General features: G+C 42.9%; 1 protein-coding gene across 7 annotated transcripts in view; it reads right to left on the bottom strand.

The window, feature by feature from the left end:
* Positions 1-13,814, bottom strand: part of LOC144599583 (histone deacetylase complex subunit SAP130-like) — a 43,303-nt gene extending 29,489 nt beyond the window's left edge. For 4 of the 7 annotated variants that reach the window (XM_078410636.1, XM_078410638.1, XM_078410639.1 and 1 more), the window contains exons 1-9: positions 13,453-13,575; positions 9,991-10,116; positions 9,106-9,198; positions 8,466-8,722; positions 6,091-6,258; positions 5,830-5,962; positions 4,942-5,069; positions 2,336-2,460; positions 793-943 (exon numbers count right to left, since the gene is read on the bottom strand). In XM_078410636.1, coding sequence (XP_078266762.1) covers positions 793-943; positions 2,336-2,460; positions 4,942-5,069; positions 5,830-5,962; positions 6,091-6,258; positions 8,466-8,722; positions 9,106-9,198; positions 9,991-10,116; positions 13,453-13,534 — 1,263 coding nt within the window. In that variant the 5' untranslated portion in view covers positions 13,535-13,575. Of the gene's footprint in view, positions 1-792; positions 944-2,335; positions 2,461-4,941; positions 5,070-5,829; positions 5,963-6,090; positions 6,259-8,465; positions 8,723-9,105; positions 9,199-9,990; positions 10,117-13,452; positions 13,576-13,678 lie in introns of those variants that run through there. The other 3 variants (XM_078410637.1, XM_078410640.1, XM_078410643.1) reach the window with 2 other exon arrangements.
* Between the last annotated feature and the right edge of the window lie 4,693 nt (positions 13,815-18,507).

The following is an 18,507-nucleotide window of genomic DNA, read 5'->3' as shown; positions in this document are numbered from 1 at the left end:
AACAGACATCACACATGCAAGGATGCATGGTTGGCCGGCTTGCCAAAAAATGGAGTTTAGCCAACAATGGCAATAAGATTGTACAAATGTGGTGGAATTATTTATTACTCAGACAGGTGTGATGGAAGGACAACCATTACAAACAGCAGAAGTACTCTCCAGTATTGGAAACCAACTGTACCATTCAAAACGTTATCAGTGTTGGTTAAGGGAATTCAAAATGATTGTTCTGCAAAAATGTCCTACAAATGAGTATTGTGCGTAATCCTGATGCATGCAAATTATAGTTAGCATTGATAGATTCACAGATCATGCTCTTCTGGAGTTATTCAATTAGTCAAACTTTTGCCTCAGTTGTATAACTTTCTTCCCATTTGAAAAAGTGCTGAAGAAATGCTTCAAGAACTGGCGAATAGACAGTTATACACACTCAAAATCAAATGCACATTGTTCACAAATATTCGTTGCCACAAAGCCGTGGTCTTTAGTTCATGAACGAAAGATAAATATTCAGTATTCTCACTAGCCAATTAAGAAAATACATTTCAAAGATATTTAAGAGACTAAAACAGTAAAGAACAAAATAACAAAGTCTTTTACTTTTACTTAAACAACATGTTGATTTTAGTGGTAATTTTCATGTCACTGAACAAACCAATTCTGGAAGAATTTATCTGACATAGTTCAGAGTAGAACGACAAAGGAGAGGGGGATTGGTGGGTTAGGACAAAATTATTAATAAGTTTACTTGTGGAGCCAAGTCACAGTATAGGGAGGTAGGTGGAACTCTACCTGCGTTATAGGATGAAGCTGTGGTTTCTGGGCAGCCACTGCAGGGTGAGAAGGCAAGGTGATGCGAGCAGTCGCATCTCGAGGCTGCTGAGTACGCTGGATACTAATTGTTGCAGCAGACGGGTGAGGTTGGATGGTCAGTGCCGGTCTACTGCAGGCAAGGAGAGGAAAGTAACAATTCAGACAGGAGACTTCGAGGACTGCATTCTACATAATTCTGAATATTTGCTGACAAGGAATGAAATTTGAAGTAGGGCACACAGCCACTCGAGTCAGACACACCATTCCATTAGATCAAGTCGAAACTCAAACTTAACATCTGTCCACCATAATCCTCAACATTCTTGGCGAGTGTTGTAGAACAGCATGATCTAGGAGTGCAGGTACATAGTTCACAGAAAGTGGCGTCACTGATAGATAGGGTGGTAAAGACGGCTAATGGTACATTGTCCTACATCGGTCAGGGTATGGAGTATAGAAGTTGGGATATAATGTTACAGTTGTACAAGACTTTGGCGAAGCCACATTTAGAATACAGTGTTCAGTTTTGGTCAGCCTGCTGGAGAAAGGATGTAATTAAGCTGGAAAGAGTGCAGAGAGATTTATAAGGATGTTGCCAGGACTTGAACGGCTGAGCTACAGAAAGAAGTTGGGCAGCTAGGACTTTATTCCTGGCAGCACAGGAAACTGAGGGGTGATCTTAGAGAGGTGTATAAAATAATGGAGAATAGATAGGGTGAATGCAGTCCATAACCCAGGTTATGGAAATCAAAAATCAAAGTACATAGGTTTCAGGTGAGAGGGGAAGATTCAATATGAACCCTGGGGGCACCTTTTTCACTCAGAGGGTGGTGGGTAAATGAGCTGCCAGAAGAGATAGTTGAGGCAGGTAACAATAACAACAGTTAAAAGACACTTGGTCAGGTACATGGATAGGAAAGGTTCAGAGGGATATAGGCCAAATGTGACAAGCTTAGATGCAGCATCTTGGTCGGCAGGGACAAATTAGGCTAAAGGGCAAATTCTATGCTGTATGACTAACCATAAGCATATAACAGATGTAAATAATTACAAATTTAATTTTTTTCATAAACTTACAATTTTATTATAGAAAATATTGACTACAAGTAGGACTGTTAATGTCCAAAAATCTAAGAACAAAATTACTTATGGCAACGCTAACAAAATTAAGCATGGAAGGAATGAGTTTGATAACCACATCAAGACTTCCATCAGTGGTCCAGACTCATTGTTCTTGCATGGTTGTCAAAGATTTGGACGAACTCCAGCAACAACAGTTGCAGATCTCCAAAAACAGATGCAGCAGATGAACAAGGTTAATGAAATATAACATCCCAGCAAAATCACTGTAACACATCAATTATTACAGAGTAGAAAGCAAAATTACTTTCAAATGAAACATCATTGCCCCAAAACAAAAGAATGCAGGTTTTTTCTTCATTTGATGGAATGCTTCCAATTGAAGCATTTAAATCTGTACACTGTCAGTAACTTATACATAGCTTGTTTTCCATTAAATTACCTGTGTGCTACATCTGTCCCATGGGCTGCTGCTGTTGTAATGACAGGAGACTGGGCCCGGGTTGCAGACACTGTTGCTACCACTGCCGAAGGGATTGCCGTAGACGTTGTTGGAGATGGGCGAGACTGCCAAAAATATTAATGTACAAGATTTAAATACTGGATATTCAAATCAGATATTCAAATTGGTACAAGCTGCAGATAAAGTACGAGGTCAACTGTTCAAATAGTTTAGTTTATTGTTATCAAATGTACTGAAGTACAGATAAAAGCTTTATTTTGCATGCTTATCCAATCACATCAGATAATAATACATCAATACAATCGTCAAACTTGAGTATAATAGATAGAGCAAAGGGGAAGATAAGAGTGCAGGGTATAGTTCTTGGACATATTGAATAAAAGGCCATTCATGCTACCACATTCGTTCTAGCACAGACCTTGCAGAACTATAAGCCAGAAAACACAAATACAGAGAACATAGAACAGAATGCAGGAATAAGCCCTTTGGCCCACAATGTCTGTGCTGAGCATGACGCTAAGTTAAACTAATGACCTTTCATAAGGTCTTCAGTGATAGGAGCAGAATTAGGCCATTTGGCCCATCATGACTACTCCACCATTCAATCATGGATGATCTATCTCTCCCTCCTAACCCCATTCTCAGGCCTTCTCCCCATTACCTCTGACACCCGTACCAATCAAGAATCTATCTATCTCTGCCTTTGCTTCTACAGCCTTCCGTGGCAAAGAATTCCACAGATTCACCACCATCCAACTAAACAAATTCTTCCTCACCTCCTTCCTAAAAGAACGTCCTTTAATTCTAAGGCTATGACCTCTAGTCCTAGACTCTCCCACTAGTGGAAACATCCTCTCCACATCCACTCTATCCAAGTCTTTCACTATTCTGCACATTTCAATGAGATTTCCCCCCCCCCCTCATTCTTTACCAAAATGCATGACTGCACACTTTACTATACTGTGTATACTATTACTGCACACTATATTCCATCTGCCACTTCTCTGCCCACTCTCCCAATCTATCCAAGTCCTTCTGTAGAGTCCCTGCTTTCTCTACACTACTTCTCCTGCACCTATTTTCATATCATCCGCAAAATTTAACCACAAAGCCTTCAATCCCCTCATCCAAATCATTAATATACGTGAAGGGCAGCAGCCTCACCATCGAGCCCTGCGGAACTCCGCTAGTCACTGTTGCTATTTCCGCTAGTCACTTATTGCCATTCTTTGCCTTCCGCCATCCAGCCAACCTGATATCTGCCCTTGGATACCATGGGCTCTCATCTTCCTTAGCAGCCTCCCATGTGGCACCTTATCAAAGGCTTTCTGAAAATCTAGATAAACAATACTGACTCTCCTTTCTCTGTCCTGCTATTTACTTCTTCAAAGAATTCCTGCAAATTTGTCAGTCAAAACCTCCCCTTCACAAAGCCATGTTGACTTTGGCCTATTTTATCGTGAACGATGCATATATTCCTCTATTCCCTGCATATCCATGTGCCTATCTGAATGCCTTTTAATCACCATTCAGGTGTGGTTGTGTTGAAGATAATTCAGAATGAAATATGATAACCAGCAAGGATTACATTGTAGACATGTACCATTGAAAGGATGATGGTGTGCAAATGTTACAATAGTTGCTATAATTAAGCGGCCACAGAATGCAGAAAAAGATATCGACTGTAAACCTGTGGTGTGTTAGAAGACTCGCAAAAAGCATTGATCAGCCTGGGAGTTAAGAGTCCTGAGCAAGGCGACTTTAGTCTTATAGATGTTGGATTTGTGAACCGTGCAAGATTTCAGGCTTAAGATTCAATACAACAATTCTGTCAGATGATAAAGCATTTTCATACACCCAGTGATGAAAGTTGATGTAACTTTGTGCACATGCAACCATTATTGGGAACTGTTGTACAGATCAATGTGCTTGTAGACTGAGAGCACTGGGCGTGTGCAGTAAACACTGGTATACTGGTATGATTAATACCACCCACGACTTTTCCACCAAACGCAAAACTCAAACAGTAAATGCCCCAATTGCAGAAGCAGGATTTACCCGTAGGATGAAGGACTACTTCAATCAGTTTTTTAAATTAAATTGCTACCTGGTCACTACTGGAGTATGTCTCTCATTCCTCTAGGATGACCTAGGAACACTCAACAATCACTGTACATTCTCTGCGTTACCACCTCCAAAGGCACTGGCTGTTAGCAGCACCAGGTATCCAACCACATACCCCCTCCACCTTTTTCCACTCAAGCTTAAACTTTTCACAAACTTTCCATTAGGAACTGCTTTTTTAGAGCTGTCACTTTGGTGAGAGATCACAGAGGCAAGGCCATGATACGTACATAACTTTGACCCTTTTACCTAGTTTGTTGCACATAAAGGATCTGGGATGTAATTTGAACGTACTTTTTACAATGCACCTAAAATACAACAGTTGGAAGTTGTCTACACAGCACCTATTTTCCAGAAGAAGAATTTCTAGAATTGCAAGGTAATATGCATTCTATCAGGAGTCCATCAAGGTAAAGATTTCAATATTAACAAGGGCTCATAGTTTACAGTTAAGCAATTACCTGTATAGGCAAGTGCAGAGAATGTTGCATAGCAGTCTGAGAATTCCCAGCCGTCGGTAATGGCACTGGAGCCGGGCGCAGGACCGTAGTTACTTTGGAACTTGATATTGCTGCAGCTACTGCTGCACCTACAGAAGACATCAGCTTTTTAAAAATAATTCATGTCATCAAATCTCAAAAGAATTGAAAAGTACCTAACATTCAAGTAATTCCTTGAACTCCACTGATTTGGCATTGTAATCATACAAAACAGTTGATCAATCTGCTGATTGATGAATATTGATGGATATCTCTGCCTCTGTTTAAATAATGCCTGAAACTGCTTCACTATATATTATTTGTTTAATTTAACTGGGAGCATGTTTAGCTCACTGGCCCATGTAGGAAGGAACTGCAGATGCAGGTTTAAACTGAAGATAAACACAAAATGCTGGAGTAACTCAGCAGGACAAGCAACATCTCTGGAGAGAAGGAATGAGTGATGTTTCGGGTCCAGAAACACCACCCATTCCTTCTCTCCAGAGATGCTGCTTGTCCTGCTGAGTTACTCCAGCATTTTGTGTCCATCTTTAGCTCACTGAACCTTTGCTTGAGCACACATGGATGTTTAACATCCCTGACTTGTAGTTCTCCCTCAAAACCTTGACATAGTTTTTACACAAAAGCACTAAGTGTGGTTTCCTTCCAGTCACCCAAATATTATTGCCTGTATTAATGCAGGACAAGTTAAAAAGACTGAGTTTAACTAGTTTATGGAAAGTGTGTGTAAAAAATACCTACAGCCCAAAATAAAGGGGGTGGGGGGAAGGGAAATGGTGATAAGAAAAAATCATGCTGTATTTTATATTTGGGCAATGCTGTATTTTATATTTGGGAAGATTACATTACCTCTAGGCACGTGAGATGAGAACATATGGGTCTGCGTTGGGGACGGTCCAATGTGGAGTGAGGCTGGAACAGAATTTCGAATAATAGACATCTGCACATTGGTGCCCATCAGATGAGGGATGTTAGGATGTCCCTACAAAAAAGACAATCCAGATCAAGTCACAATACTGATGCCATAACTACCAATTTGACCGGTCTTCTTGAGAGCACTTGTAAACAGGTGTTTTAGACTTGGAACAATTAAAAGAGTTGTGCTCTTACCTGCTGCCCACTGATTGTAGCCACAGGGATCGCAGATGCCTGTGGAACGCTGGTGTCCATGCTAACAGTTAAGTGTCCTGAAACTTTAGGTGGAACGGTCAAGTGTCCCAGGCCAGATGATGGAGCAGGAGCAATGGGCCGACTTGGCAAGGGTGATTTCAGTGTTGTCTGAGAAAACAAAACTGGTGTGACTTTATGGGGAAAAGCATTCAATGGCAACAGCGGAACTAGGAGAAGTTGTCAAACTTTAGTTTGTCTGAATCTTTTCACTAATGTGCACCATATTACAGAGGTGCAGCACATTACAACACCCAGAAGAAAGAGCTCAGGATGTGTTAATAATTCTGCTGCACTATACAAACAAAAAGGAACTCAAATACTGATGGTATCATCTTGATCAGAGTTCACCAGTGGTCAGGTTAGCATAGCCTGATAGATATCATTTCAACATTCTCACGTCATCAGGTTCAATAGCTCTCCTTGCAAATTTCCCCACGGACAAGGTCAGCATTCACCATTTTAAAACATGCACAAAAATTAAAAATGCATAGCTGCACATTCAGTTGGTTACTTGGTCAAGTACAAAACTCAGGAAGAAAATGTACAATTTCTGGTTTGATCAGCATATGTTTTCTTGAATAGGCTGTTGGGCATAATTGAAGCAGGTGTCTCCTTCACCACCAGTCACATCTACTGCAGAGAGATGTGCATTTTTGTGCCCAAATAAGACAGAATTAGCTGCAATGCCCAAAACTACCTTCATCCACACAAGTCATTGCTTGCTGGAGGAAACAGAGATATGTCAAAATAAGCAGCTAACACTAGCATCCCAGATTACAAGGATTTAAACATAACCAAATGCTGTTAAAGTTGATGTAGATTTTATAGTCACTTGAGCGAATGGTCAGGCTCTTGCCTGAACTCGAGGTCTTTACTTACAGGTAGAGATTGGATAGACTTAGCTTGTTTTTTTCTGGAGCAAAGGAGCATGGAGATGATCCGATAGATGTATAGATAGTCCCTGGGTTATGCAAAGGATCCAGTAAACCAATTTCTCAGTAATCAGAAGCATCTGTTTTCTATTGCTGCCCGCATTGTATTAGTCCACATACTTGATTTAATAATCATCCTAACACTACCTATAATTAAACTAATGGCATACATACCTGTCCCACTTCTTTTGACCACGGTCATTCCTTCTCTTCCCTGCTCCCATCCAGCAGAAGGTACAGAAGCATAAAAGCATGCACCGCCAGACTCAAGAACAGCTTTTTTCCATTTGTTATCGCGCTTCTGAACGGTCTACCCATAAGCTGGAGTGCCATCTAAGTCACCTCCACCCATTGGACTTTGTCTATTGAACCGGTACACTACAATGCTGAGAATTATATTCCGCACTTTGTATCTTTCTCTTTGCCCCTATCTATTGCACTTGAGCATTATTTGATTGTGTATTGCATTATCTGATCGGATAGCATGCCAAACAAAGCTTTTCACTCTACATTGGCATACTTTACAATAAACCTAAAGCTACTGTATCTAGTCATTAATATATTTTATTATTCCCGTTAAAAATTCTTTAAAAATGTAGGGGAGGATTTGTGTAAAATCAGGTTTCTGTAAATCAGTTTGTTCATAAATTGTGGGCGTCTGCAAATGAGCTCTAAAGGAAATCTAAGGAGAAAGTCCTGATTCAGTCTGAAGAAGGGTCTCGACCCAAAACGTCACCCATTCCTTCGCTCCTGAGATGCTGCTGAGATGCTGAGGACCCGCTGAGTTACTCCAGCATTTTGTGTCTACCTTCAATTTGAACCAGCACCTGCAGTTATTTTCCTACCCAACTGTACCAACTGCTTTGTAGGAATAGTTACAGATTTTCACTCTCCTTACAGAAAAAATGCTTCTGGATTTCATTGCTAATTGCAATAGCTCTAATTAGGAGTCACGTCCATTGCTCTTGACACTCCTGCCATAAAAAAATGTTTCTCTACCTATCATTTTGAAAGCACGCATTATTCCGAGGACCTTAATTAGATCATCGCTTAATCACTCAATCCAAAGCAAGTACAGACCAAGATTATGCAATTTACTCAGAATAGTTAAAAGATGCAATCACAAAGTATGAAGAAACAATAATGGGTTGCAGAATGTTGGGATTGCATCTGGGAATGGAACATTTTGAACAATAAAGCAGGACTATGTGGGATGTTCACTGAAGCACTGATTAAGGGAGCACTGGGTAAGAATAGGAGAATGGCCCAGCTTAAATTCCATGTCATCTGCACGGTTAGTGCCCCAGGCCATTCTTCCTGGACCTTAATCAGAAATCTGAACGGGCTTGACCAAGAAGTGTTTATAAACCAAAGTATACATACCTTCATCAGTCCTTCTGGGAAAGACAGCTGAGTAGCCTGTGCTAAGTGTGTGGGAGGTGCACCCATGGTTACGGGAACACCAGGCTGCTGCATGTGGTGCTGGGCTGTTGCTAATGGCTGTGCATGTGCCTGCACCTGTGGGTAAGGCCGTACTACCACAGTCTCCTGCTTCTCATCTCGGAATGGCAGCAAAGATATAGGATTAGAGTGTTCACGTGGCAAGTGCTCCAAATCTCGATTCATCTCCTCACTGGCAGCTACGGAAAAACAATATAATTAATATACGCGGTAAAGCTATACTAAAGTCTGATTTTATCTTAACACCCCATTTTGATTGTTAGTACCTACGTTCCTTGAAGCCTGATCACCATCTCCTTTGGGATCTATGCCATTCCCCACCCCTTTCCATCTTCTCTGCAGCATCCTCCGGCTTTACAACCACATGTTTAGGCTCCTCAAATTCTTGCAGCCCAAGATCTTCTCTGATAAAATCCCAGTTTAGCTTAGTTTAGAGATACAGCGTGGAAACAGGCCCTTCGGCCCACTGAGTCTGCACCAACCAGCAATCAACACACATTAACACTATCCTACACACACTAGGGACAATTTACAATTTTACCACACCAATTGACCTACAAACCTGTACGTCTTTGGAGTGTTGGAGGAACCCCGGAGCACCCGGAGAAAACCCGCTGGTCGTGGGAAGAACGTACAAACTCCGTAGAGACAGCACCTGTAATCAGGATTAGGACCAGTTACGGCCCATTTAAGTGCACAAGTAGTTCTGCTATAATGCATGTATAAGCAATGTGAATTATGCATAACACAAACTATCTGAAAGTTACTTTAAAAATTGGCAAACAGAAAAAAAACTGTCCTGCTGGAAAACATTTCCATGTAGCCTCACAGTAATTAGACATTGTTGTCCCTTAAGAACACAGTCTGTCAGTTTCACTGCTGGTGGCCATTGAAATTGACAAGCAATCACTTCTATTGACACAAGTACAATGATATTAGATTAAACAATATAACATACAGCCGTCAGCATTTTTGGATTGTAGTATCAAAATCCTGCAGAAAAAAAGGCCTGAAACTCTCTAGCCCGTAAACCTCCTTTGCCTATTGACAACATTTTATAACTCAATTTACTATAATGTGAGATTTCTTAGAAAGCGGCTATACCATTAGAGCAGAACTATCTATCTTAAATAAAACCTGTCAGCTTGTAGGCCATAGAGAGACAAAATGCTAGAGTAACTCTATAGGTCAGGCAGCATCTCTGGAGAAAATGGATAGGTGACATTTCAGGTCTGGATCCTTCTTCAGATTGATTGTCGGGGAGGGGGGTGGGAAGGTGGAGGATAGAAAAACTGGAAGCAGGTAACAGCTTGTATGCCATTCCTATTTAATTTATTTTAAACCAATTCAATCTGCACGTGGCTTTGTGAAGTCAAACTATTCATTGCAAATTCAATTAAGCTTTACAGAGGTTGCTGAGGAACATAAAAACATTGAACAGAGATACCTGTTATGCTATTGCCTGGTGCCACTGGACCACTGGTGTTCTGCATGCTGGTGATGGAAGTCTGGCCAGCTCCCAAGCTCGATGAAGATACACCAGGTTGTGGAAACTGTTGGGTGCTCATTGGACCTTGGAATGAAATAGCCACAAGGTAGTTTATACAACAATAACAGCAGTATGAATCAAAAGGTAACATAAAGCAAAATAAAAGCTACAGATGTTGGAAGGTTGATATAAAAACAGAAAATATTCAGCTGGTCAGGCAGCACAGATGGGAAGAGAAATGGAGTTAATGCTCCAGGTCAATAATCTTTCCAAAACAAGGAATTTTGTAGACAGTCCAGATACTGGAACTTTGAGCAAAAAAACAATGTTGTTATGTTGCCTGACCCACTGAGTTACTTCAGCACATTGTGTTTCTTGCAGGAAATGTTTGAAACCAAGTATATTATGGTCAAGAGAAAGGAAATGGGTGGAGAGAACAAAGAAGGCCTGTGGTCAGGTGTAGACAAAACAGAATCAGATAAAAAATGTGAAGATTATAGCTAAGAAAAGACAGTGAGTAAAACAGTTGTGCGTAACCTCACTCTGGCAATGGAGGATGCCCAGGAGAGATAAGTCAGTATGGGAATGGAAAGAGGAATTAAAATGGTAAGCAACTAGGAAACCCAGTAGACCTTGGTGAACCGAGCGCAAGTGTTCACCACCTCACCTCTATCCACCCATTATTTGCCAGGCCTGCTCTCTTCCAGCTTTCATCTCCAGCTCCCCCCCCCTACACACAAACCAAACGATCAGACTGAAGAAGGGTCCTGACCGGAAACATCATCTGCCCACTCCTGCATTCTTTATTTCTCAGCTCCAGCATTGATTTATTTTGTAGGTAGACACAAACTGCTGGAGTAACTCAGTGGGACAGGCAGCATTTCTGGAGAGAAGGAATGGGTGACTTTTCAGGTCGAGACCCCTCTTCAGACATTTCTTGATTTCTTTTGTGCCTCCTTTATCTTCATTCTTTTTTTTTTTCATTTGCATCTCTCCAGAACACCTCATCTGCAATTACAAACCATCCATTCTTTAAAGAAATGAGGAACTGCAGATGCTGGGTTACATAAAAAGCCCCACAAAGTGCAGGAGTAACTCAGTGGGTCAGACAGCATCTCTAGTGACTGGAAATCGGAAATGGAAGAGAATGCTGACAATACCCAAAACAAGCAGCATCTGTGGAAACGCCACTCTCTAATATGGAGGGGCAAAAGGAGGCTGTTGTTGGATACCTCTCCTATCAGCATGAAACCCTGTATGTATAAAGTTAAATAATTCCAGGGATGATTGGGCTAACATATGATGAGCATTTGACAGCACTGGGCCTATACTGACTCGCTGGAGTTTAGAAGGATAAGGGGGACCTCAATGAAACTTGCCCAACAGTGAAAGTCCTGAATAGGGTGGATGTGGAGAGGATGTTTCAACGAGTGGAAGAGTCTAGGACCAGAGGCCATAGCCTCAGAATAAAAGCACATAACTTTAGAAAGGATATGAGGAAGAATTTCAGTTAGAGGATGGTGAATTCATTGCCACTGAAGGCTGTGAAGGCCAAGTCAATGGATATTTTGTTAAGGTGGAGATTGATAGATTCTAGATTAGTGCAGGGGTCAGGGGCTATGGGGAAAAGGCAGGAGAATGGGGTTGAGAGGGAAAGACAGACCAGCCGCGAATCATCAATGACAGAGTAGAATTGATGTGCTGATTGGTCTAATTCTGCTCCTACAACTTATGAACAACTTATGAATTCTGGAAAGATTATAGCAGAGCAAAGCTCATTTTGAAACAACATACTAATAGGTCTCCAAGCTTTGGAGGCTCATACCTCCCTACCTACTTGCATCCGATTAATCAGCAAGACAATGACTAAGCAGTGCATGTCATCAACCAATAAACATTTCAGCAAACAAATATTTTTTAGTTTAAAAGAAATTACTTTCAAAGAGTTCAACTAGCACAACAGGTTAAGTGACCTCTTCTTGTGCCACTGATGTACAATTCAAACTAGTGGAATAACCCAAATAAAACTAGTTGGAACAAAACAGAACCCAAATCTTAATCTTGTTGTCTAACTTTCTTCCTCTGCAAAACAATCTTCACCAATCACTAAATGCTTGCAAAACACATTGCACACTCGATTCCACAGCAACCTAAATATAAATAAGACCATAGAGGTACAGACAACTGACAGAGGCTACACCTCGAGTAGCCCACATTTAGCTTCCCTTGTGAAACATGCTCATCCTATAGGGAAAAATGCAGATGCTAGTTTAAATCGAAGGTAGACACAACATGCTGGAGTAACTCAGCGGGTCAGGCAGCATCTCGGGAGAGAAGGAATGAGTCAGGCAGCATCTCGGGAGAAAGGGAATGGGTCTGAAGAAGGGTCTCGCCCCAAAACATCACACATTCCTTCTCAGTGGAGCAACCAGTAGTATACTACACATTCCTTCTCTCCCGAGATGCTGCCTGACCCGCTGAGTTACTCCATCATTTTGTGTCTACCATGTTCATCCTGTAGTTGTGAATGTTGCAACCTGTATTATTTAAACTAGACATTCAGTTCCTAAATTTCAGCTCACCAAGTAGACAAACTTTCTCATCATACAAACACATTAATCTTGAGTCGTTTCACTTAATGTCACTTTCCCAAATCACTGAAAAGCTCCTTCTCCACAGACTACAAAAAACGCAAAATATTGAATCAAAGGATGAAATGAGCCACTCCATTCAGACAGACTTCGACAGACCAGCAGCTTAGTATGCTGTTAACTGCCACCTCAAGCCATTTCTACCCACCCTATCACGAACATTACCTTTGTTCTGCACATTCCTCCTCTCCCCTTCTCTGAAAACTAAATTGTATTGATATAAAGATATCTCCAGCACCTCAACAATGCACCCCACACCAATTTAACTCAAAGCCTGATATCTTAATGTCAGTACTGTCTCAGTAATATAGTCCAGGACCAGAAGTAAATGTCCTCCCCTCAGAAAGATGGTCCAAAGCCTGAGGGTCTCTCTCTCCCTTTAAAAGTATGCTCATCTCTTAATAATCCAGTCTGTAGTCAAAGTATCATCTAGAGGAAGCAGCGCTTGATGTGTCTCTGTACTCTCACTAACAAATTCCAGAGTTAATATATCTTTCCCTATCTCTCTAACCGATCATAATTTGATATCTCTCCCTTCATCAGTAGTGCAGGATTGAGTGGATACCCTCTCTCCAACCTTGTCCCGAGTCTAATGTGTTTATTTCTGATTGCGCCCCAATATGCCCATCTTTTCTTCCTAATACAGCTCAAGGCCTGATGCGTCTCCCCGTTCACACAAACGCAGTCGAGGTCTGATGTCTTCCAAAATTCAACGGAAGAAACTCAGGGCTTGTGATTGATCTGTCTCCCTACACTCCAGTCACATTACCCACGGTATCGCCCGGCCTCTGACACTGCCGACCTCCTGATCGCTCTCCGCCGAGATAGTAACTGTCTGATAGATCATGCATCCGGTGCTTCACCCCCTCTGCCACCAACGGGGATCGGAGCGTCTCCCGCTGACACGGCCCGGGGGCCCGGGGCCCCGGCGCGTCTCCCGCCGACACGACCCGGGACCCGGGGCCCGGCGCGTCTCCCGCCGACACGGGCCTCACCTCGGCACCCACACTCAGCAGCCGCTGTGCTCCGTCGCCTAGGTGGGTGACCGCAGACGCTCGCACTTTTTCCCCCTGTTGCGGGTAATCGCTTCCCGAGGCTTCTCTGCCCATCGACGACGCTCCAAGCAACTTGCGTTCTGATTGGCTCGCTTCGGGAATCCTCTCTGTTGCCATTGGATGATGATCAGGCTGAGCGCGGCGATTCAACGTGAAACACGCGTTTCTATTGGCTGGCGCTCATTAGCCCCGCCCCCTCGGTCTCTATTGGTCCGTCCTGGGCGGCCGTGAACTCTGACCCGGTTGCCGTGGTAACCCGTGACCGAGCGGCGCGCCTGCTGGGAAGCGGAGTTTTAACCGTTCCTGAGTGTGTGGCAGGCAGTAGGAACGGGCTGCCAACGCTGGGCCGCTGTCCCTTGCCTTGTGAGGCGAAACATACAGAAAGTACTCACTGTACGTGGCCTGATCAAAGATTGGATGTCACGACACGCACTTTGCCTGATGCCTATATTTAATGGTTATGGCGGAATCCTGTTAGATTTACAACCCAGCAGAGGCGGCCATTATTAGATCTCCCTGTACCGCCACCAATAATGCCTTTAGGTATACGCCCCCTATTTTTTCACCTCACTGTTAAGGGGAAAATGGCCTTCCTATTTCTTATCTACGTCGTGTAATTTCATTCTCGATTGTCTTTCCTCAGTCTCCAAACAACATCAAATACAGTAAACTGCGCTGAAGAGTGTTGTAGGGATGCTGTATAATTCCATGGAGGTGGTAACACAAGTAGGTGGTGAAGATAGCACGTTTCCTTCCCTTCAGCAGTCCAGCAGACATTGAGTACTGGCCACAAAATGCTGGAGTAACTCAGCGGGACAGGCAGCATCTCTGGATGGAAGGAATGGGTGACGCTTCGGGTTGAGTCCCGCTGAGTTATTCCAGCATTTTGTGTCTCCGGTTTAAACCAGCATCTGCAATTTCTTCCTACATATTGAATACTGGAGTTGGAATGTTGTGTTACTGTTTTAAAATAAGGCCAAGTTTGGAGTATTGTGTGGAGTCCTGGTGTCCCTGCCGTAGTAAGGATATCACTAAGTTAAAGAGGGTGCAGAAAACGGTCAAGATTGTCATATGTCAAAAGGAACAATGAAACTCTAAAGATAGACACAAAAAGCTGGAGAAACTCAGCAGGACAGGCAGCATCTCTGGAGAGACGGAATGGGTGACGTTTCGGGTCGAGACCCTTCTTCAGACTCTAACCCAGTCTTTTTAATCAAGATGCTGTTTACCAGTATTTTCAAAATCTCCTCTGCAAATATACACTGATGAGCCAAAACATTATGCTGTTGGTTGTCCGTTTGCCGCCAAAACATTGCCGACCTGCCGAGGCATGAACTCTACAAGGCCCCTGAAGGTATCCTGTCGTACCCGGCACCAAAACATTAGCAGCAGATCCTTTAGCACCAAGCCTTGGGATGCTCTGACCCAATTTGGCCCTTGTCAAAGTCGCTCAGGTCTTTACTCCTGCCTATTTCTCCTGTATCCAACACATCAACTTCAAGAACTGGCTGTTCACTTGCTGCCTAATATATCCCACCCCTTGACAGTTGCCATTGTAAAAAGATAATCAATGTTATTCACTTCACCTGTCAGTGGTCATAATGTTTTGGCTCATCGGTGTATCTTCCTAGTAGTGCGCTGACCAAAACTGTATGCGTTACCCAAGCTCTAGTTTAACTGGCTCTATTAACAGTGCTTTTGTATTCCACTGTTCCAATGAAGACAACCCAGGCTTATCTATTTTTTCCATCCAAATATATTTTCCACCGTTGTGTTCGATAAATCACTAGATTCAGATAACAGTTTTGATTCACTCAGTAATTTATTACACAATTAAATAAGGCACATACACTCACGTATCCCCGAACGCACTCGCAAACTCATCAGAGCACGCCACAGGATATTTCTTGATCACCTGGCACCGTTCGCAACAGGGTCGAGGGCTGAGGTTCTCTCACCAAAAGGGCGCCTAACACCAATCTTTATAGTATTTCTTATCAGAGCAGACCGCGCCACTGCCCCCTCCCCGAGCCAATCATAAGCCCTTGTTTCTACAGGGGGAGCGGGTGGTCTACCCAACTTTTGGTGTTGTGTTGTGTTTGCCAACGTTACACTTTCCCATAGAATGCCCTTGAAGACTGCGTTCCCAGGCAATGATCACAGGTGCGAGGAGATAGCACATCTGGAAACTTGTTTTCAAGAGGCTATGGGATCTAGGGCTGTTAACTTAGCTGATAATTCCATTCCACATTTTAGCTGAAATTGTCTGTTTAACCCTTACACAACACACCATTACCAACATACTCATAAATATCCTCTGCACCCTGTCTACAGCAATTTCATCGTTCCTCTCATGTGTTCAGTGGAACTGCAGTTGTACACAAACTGGTCCCAAGCTGTGATCCAACTAGTGTCAAGAGTCGAGTGTTTAATTGTCATAGTACCGAAACGAAGCAGTGAAATTCAGACTTAACTTAGCAGCATAACAGATCTGTAAATGAAGACACTTTATGTCTCTATTAGGTCTCCAGACCATTACACAAACCAACCTCGTAAAAGTGTTAAAACGCATACCTCCAAATTCATGGACAGACCTAATGTCCTCCCCTGAAGAACAGCAAACCAGTATTTATTCTCTGAATATCTGGTAGTTTTGTTACTGTTATTGTGAAAAGATTTTTTTCAATTTCAAGTTTAGTTAGTTTTGGTTGCCACTGGTAATAAATGTCAATGTTTAAGCGGTTAACAGGAGTCCATAACATGTTGGTAGGAGATTGAAAGTGATTAATGTTACATTAAGTTGTTTTTTTCAAAATCAGTTGAAGCAAAGATATGAATGCACAACATTGTTTCATTGAACATTCATCATTGCCTGGGTAACAGCATTGATGATTACTCAGTTCAAATAAACCTACAAATGGGACTCCTTGCCCAAGTCTTCCACCATAATATGTTACAGATTGCTTGCTTGGTTATATGCGAGTTATAATGGCTCATTATGTTGCTCTAGATTCCAGCACCTGCAGTCTCTTATTTCTCCAGCAGCGTTTTTGAAGTTAGCCGATGCAGGATGCAAGCAAGAACCCAACCAGAAGAATAATGAAATAATTTATGCTGGGGATGTATCTAAGATATATCATTTTGGTGCGGAAATGATATGTCCAATTACAATTCTTCAATGAAGTAAAAAAACAGAGGTCAGAATGTCCTTTGGAAAATATTTAAACCTTATCTTTTACATTGTGATTATTTTTACATGCTTGATATATTTCTGACTTGTAGTTGCAGTTCGTCATTAAATTTCCAACTAACATACATCTAATATGACACATAAATGGGATGGACTACATGTATGCTGAATTCAGTGAATCTCTCGGTGTTCTTCATGGCATGTGACTGGATGTGATTTTTCATAAGTACAGTAACATTATATTACATTAAATGGGAAGTGGGTACAGGATTAAGTCCAGGATTGAGGTCAATAAACAGATCCAGGATTTTTATAAAGGATGAGATTAAGGATTGCTGGAAGAGTTCAGGGCTAGTACTCAGGTATTGTATGTCCAATGATCATGTGGGTTTTCTCCGAGATCTTCGGTTTCCTCCCACACTCCAAAGACGTACAGGTATGTAGGTTAATTGGCTGGGTAAATGTAAAAATTGTCCCTAGTGGGTGTAGGATAGTGTTAATGTACGGGGATCACTGGGCGGCACGGACTTGGAGGGCCGAAAAGGCCTGTTTCCGGCTGTATATATATGATATATGATATATTGCAGGGGTTAAAAAGATGGGAAATCGAGGCAGAGAGAGGGAAGTAAAGGCAAGAAACTCGACTGGGATTGGGACTGACACAGCACACTCTTGCTCCTGGCTCCGCATTCAAATTGCAGTTAAATTACACTGTGGCGCGTCGGAAGAGGCCGGACGCCACTCCAGAGGCCGTATGAGGGCCCGTAACGGGTGCTGGAGCACGGACAGACAACCTTTGTTTTGGACATGGGGGGCCGGCCGGAGGCCGTGTCAATTGACCGCCTGAAGCCGGCCCACTTAGACATTGACCAACCAGTGCGGGTTGCCCAGCCTCGGCCACGAGGTTGCCCACCCTTGCGGGTCCCACCACCTGTCCCTCCAACTGTGCCTCCGCCGGCCCCTCTGTCGACCGATTACCGTACGCGGTCCGGTCGGGTTGTGCGACCACCAGTGCGCTTCGTGCCTCCGGTTCTGGGGGGGGGGGGGGGGGGTCCTGTGGCGGCTCCCTAGGGTCGGGCCATACTACTACCGACCCCTCGGCACGGGAATGGACCAGTCCAGGGGGGCGGTCCGGTACCATATATATAAGGACAAGGTTTTGGGCGCAAAGCCATTCCGGCAGACTCGACCCGTCTGATAACCGAGGAATAATAAAACAGAACGTCCCGAAATACCCGGCTTCTCGCCTTTATTTCGGGCCTCTTCCGACGCTCCACAACACCCTCTTAGGGCCTAACGTGGGGCATGTTTCCCAGAGTACCGCTTGTGATGGCAGTGGGTACCTCATGGTACACCATAGTTGGAGAGAAACCCTCACGTTAGGTGAGACATTTATACCTGAAAAGGTATAACCCGTGGCATTTTAACAACTGTGCAAAGGATATTTTAATGTATTTTTCCACAACATGAAGACGTAATATCATAAATTGATTATTTTTATTCACCATATTGGGAAAATCAGATGCTCGGCCACTGCTACTTAATTAGTTTTCTGCTGTTATTTCGAGTTTGGAAGATT

This window comes from Rhinoraja longicauda, chromosome 13, assembly GCF_053455715.1.
Source record: "Rhinoraja longicauda isolate Sanriku21f chromosome 13, sRhiLon1.1, whole genome shotgun sequence".
In the NCBI taxonomy this organism is placed as follows: Eukaryota; Metazoa; Chordata; class Chondrichthyes; order Rajiformes; family Arhynchobatidae; genus Rhinoraja; species Rhinoraja longicauda.
Note: the sequence above shows the minus strand (reverse complement) of the source record. Positions and strands in the feature narration are given on the sequence as shown.